This window comes from Mastomys coucha, unplaced genomic scaffold (assembly GCF_008632895.1).
Source record: "Mastomys coucha isolate ucsf_1 unplaced genomic scaffold, UCSF_Mcou_1 pScaffold22, whole genome shotgun sequence".
Lineage (NCBI taxonomy): Eukaryota > Metazoa > Chordata > Mammalia > Rodentia > Muridae > Mastomys > Mastomys coucha.
Window position 1 is genome coordinate 129,011,471 of NW_022196905.1, and position 2,836 is coordinate 129,014,306.

A 2,836-nucleotide genomic window follows, 5' to 3' on the forward strand; every position below is an offset into this window, starting at 1 on the left:
CCGCTTCCCCCAAGTCCCCCTCTCCCGCTCCCTTTTCTCCAGACACCTCCCCACCCCCGCCCCAGTTCTCCCTGGGTGGTGGAAAGGGGCGGGGCCTGGGGAAATAGAAGCGCCAATGGATGCGGGTGGAGAGGGGCTGACTCTGGGACTGAGAATCCAGTGTATAACTTTGTGTCTCCATAGCTCCGTAAGTCCAGCAGAGAAGGGGATTTCCTGGTTCCCAGGCAGGTGAGTGTTCAGTAAGTCTAGCAGAGAAGTCTAGGAAATCTAGGGAGGTGGAAACTGGAGTACGGAAAATGTTGCCTGGCTGGCCGGGAGCAGGGTCTGGTCGTGGTGACTGGTGTGTGGGAAAAATGGGAGTGGTCTTTAAATTGGGTGTGGGTGGCCGCTGCAACTTTCTCTTTTGGAGAAGATCCCTTTATGAGACAGGATGATGGCAGTGAGTTTCAAGCCAGCCTGCGTTGAATAATGACTTCAATGCCAGTGTGGGCTTCAGAGACCTCCTTGTCTTAAGAAAAGCAAGCAGGTAGTGGGAGGGCTGGGGGGAAAAGAGGATAGACGTCTCAGAAGAACTCAGAAAGCCAGGCATCTGCTGAGGCGGAGGACTTCAAATTTATGGTCAGCTCGGGATGTGTGAGGCTAGTTTAGGGATCCTATCTTCAAAACGCACCAGGCAGTGGTGGCTCACACCTTTAATCCCAGCCCTTTGGAGGCAGAGGCAGGCAGATTTCTGAGTTTGAGGCCAGCCTGATCTACAGAGTGAGTTCCAGGATAGCCAGGGCTGCACAGAGAAAGCCTGTCTCGAAAAACAAAAATAAACAAACAAAACCAGACAAAAGAACTAAAACAACTACCTTGGCTTGATGATGCATATCAGCAGTGCTACCACCAAGGAGGTAGACGTAGTAGGATCTCGGGCATCTTCTACTACACAGAGAGTCCAGGCCAGCCTGGGCTACATGAAACCCTTCCTCAAAAAAATTAAAGCTAGCAAGATGTGTTGGTGCTTTTTTTCTTTTGGTATTGTTTTTCTTCCTGAGCCCTGTATAGCCCTGGCTATCCTGGAACTCTCTCTGTAGACCAGGCTGACCTCAAACTCAGAGATCTTCCTGCCTCTGCCTCCTGAGTGTTGGGATTAAAGATGTACATGCTTGGGCTGCCACAACTGCCGCCGCCACCACCACTTGAGCTGGTGCATGGTTTTAATCCTAAAACTTGGAAGGCAGAGGCAGCTGGGTCTTCATGAACTGAAGCCAGCCTGGACAGCTTGGTCTACATAATGAGTTCCTGACCAACAAGGTCTTTATAGTGAAACTCTTTATAAAAAAACAAAAAACAAAAACAAACAACCAGACTATAGCACAGAGAACGGGAAAGACTATTGGCGTCCTCCTCTGCTTCATACAGGGAGTCGTTAGAGGCCGATAGGATGACCTTGGTCTTCTAGACAGAGAACCAGGCTCTCCAGGAAAAAGGGAGATGGTGTCCTCTAGAGAACCTTTCCAGCCCAGGGTGGGAAACCACTTCATCCCCAGGCAAGGGGTAACGTGGAAGACCAGGGCAGTGACCTCTGTGTCCTGGCAGGTGGAAGGTGGGTGGCCGCCACCAGAGCGATGGTGCGAACAGCTCTTCTCCAGCGTGGTGCCTGTGCTGCTTGCGGGCTCCGAGGAGGAGCCTGGGGGCCGGCAGCTTCTCGACCTGGATTGCTTCTTGTCGGACATCTCCGACACACTCTTCACCATGACACAGCCCAGCCCCTCGTCCCTGCAGCTGCCCCCAGAAGACAGTGAGGAGGGGACTGGGGGAAGCGAGGGTAAAGAGGGCTGAGATGTCTTCCCAGCCTGCAGCATCCAACCTCTCACCATTGTCCCTCCAGCTTATGTCGGCAATGCTGACATGATCCAGCCGGACCTGACGCCGCTGCAGCCCAGCCTGGATGACTTCATGGAGATATCAGGTGAGATAGGTCCTTCCTCAGCGGGTCGGGCAAACTGAGAGGGTCAGGCAAGGAAAAAAACTAGGAGATTGTAAGGCTTTGTGCTAGCGGGAGAATGAAAGGGGCTTTAACTTGAGGGGGAGGAGAGGATGTATTAGTAGGAACTCAAAGCCCTGTGCCTACTAAGTAGGGGCTCTACCACTGAGCCACGCCCCCAGCTCCTCATTGGGGGATTCTAGGCAGATGCTCTACTACTAAGTCACGCCCCCAGCCCCTCACTGAGGGATTCTAGGCAGCTATTCTGTCACTGAGCCATGCCCCCAGCCCCTCACTGGGGGATTCTAGGTGGGTACCTTACCACACACATCCTTTATGTTCTGGCATGAGAGAATCCTTGAGTTCAACCCTGAGCACTTCATAAGCCACTGTGACTGTCAAGAGAACTTGGGGTCTCAAATCTCTTGTCTGTTTTTGAGACAGGGTCTCACAGTGTAGCTCTGGTTGTCCTGGAACTCACTGTGTAGAACAGGCTGGCCTCGAACTCACAGAGGTCTGTCCTCCTTTGTCTCCCAAGTGCTAGGATTAAAGGCATGCACCACTATGTCCAGCTTAGAAGCATGGAGGTTTTTTTTTTTTTTTTTTTTTTTAAAAAGCATTTTGCAAAGTGACAGGTTTTCTCAGACTCCTCTTTTCTCAGGCTGCTGAGTTTCTGATGTGTCTGAGTGTTTCCAGATACCCTGACCCTGTCAGTGTGGACATGAGGACAATTCATTCTCATTCTCTCTCTCTCTCCCCCTACCCCTTCCCTCTCTCCCTCCCTCCCTTTCTCTCTCTCTTCTTCTTCTTCTTCTTCTTCTTCTTCTTCTTCCTCTCTCTCTCTCTCTCTCTCTCTCTCTCTCT

The 2,836-nt window shown here is 51.7% G+C and overlaps 1 protein-coding gene across 6 annotated transcripts in view; it reads left to right on the forward strand.

The window, feature by feature from the left end:
* Mlxipl (MLX interacting protein like) overlaps positions 1-2,836 on the forward strand; it is a 49,370-nt gene that overhangs the window by 33,469 nt on the left and 13,065 nt on the right. For all 6 annotated transcript variants that reach the window (XM_031338192.1, XM_031338193.1, XM_031338190.1 and 3 more), the window contains exons 5-7: positions 184-228; positions 1,585-1,786; positions 1,877-1,957. In XM_031338192.1, the coding sequence (XP_031194052.1) occupies positions 184-228; positions 1,585-1,786; positions 1,877-1,957 (328 nt within the window). The remainder of the gene's footprint in view (positions 1-183; positions 229-1,584; positions 1,787-1,876; positions 1,958-2,836) is intronic.